The sequence below is a fragment of the Eimeria tenella genome, genomic scaffold (genome assembly GCF_000499545.2).
Source record: "Eimeria tenella Houghton genomic scaffold, Eth_scaff2478, whole genome shotgun sequence".
Classification (NCBI taxonomy): domain Eukaryota; phylum Apicomplexa; class Conoidasida; order Eucoccidiorida; family Eimeriidae; genus Eimeria; species Eimeria tenella.
The window spans coordinates 2,172-2,437 of NW_013542343.1; the positions used below are offsets into that span (position 1 = coordinate 2,172).

General features: G+C 65.0%; 1 protein-coding gene across 1 annotated transcript in view; it reads left to right on the forward strand.

Moving 5' to 3' along the window:
• ETH_00033880 (uncharacterized protein) overlaps window positions 1–86 on the forward strand; it is a gene marked incomplete at both ends in the record, with an annotated part of 1,840 nt that extends 1,754 nt beyond the window's left edge. Inside the window, one exon of the mRNA XM_013375016.1 lies at window positions 39–86. Within this exon, the coding sequence (XP_013230470.1) occupies window positions 39–86 (48 nt within the window). The remainder of the gene's footprint in view (window positions 1–38) is intronic.
• Window positions 87–266: the final 180 nt, after the last annotated feature.

The following is a 266-nucleotide window of genomic DNA, read 5'->3' on the forward strand; positions in this document are numbered from 1 at the left end:
CAGCAGCAGCAAGCTGCTGCAGCGTGTGTGTGTCTCAGACGCCGCGTACAGTTCGGAGCTGGGCATTGCTGACGAGGCCACGCTGAAAGCAGCAGCAGCAACATCTGTCTCTTTGCTGCAGCAGCTGTCTCCTTTGCTGCTGCACTTGGTGCTGCAGTCTCCTGCGCTGGACCACTTTTGCACTTTGCTGCAGCCGCAGACGCTGGCGCGCTGCGGGCCGGCGCAGCCGCTGCAGCGGGAGCAGCAGCCGCTGCAGCAGCCGCCGC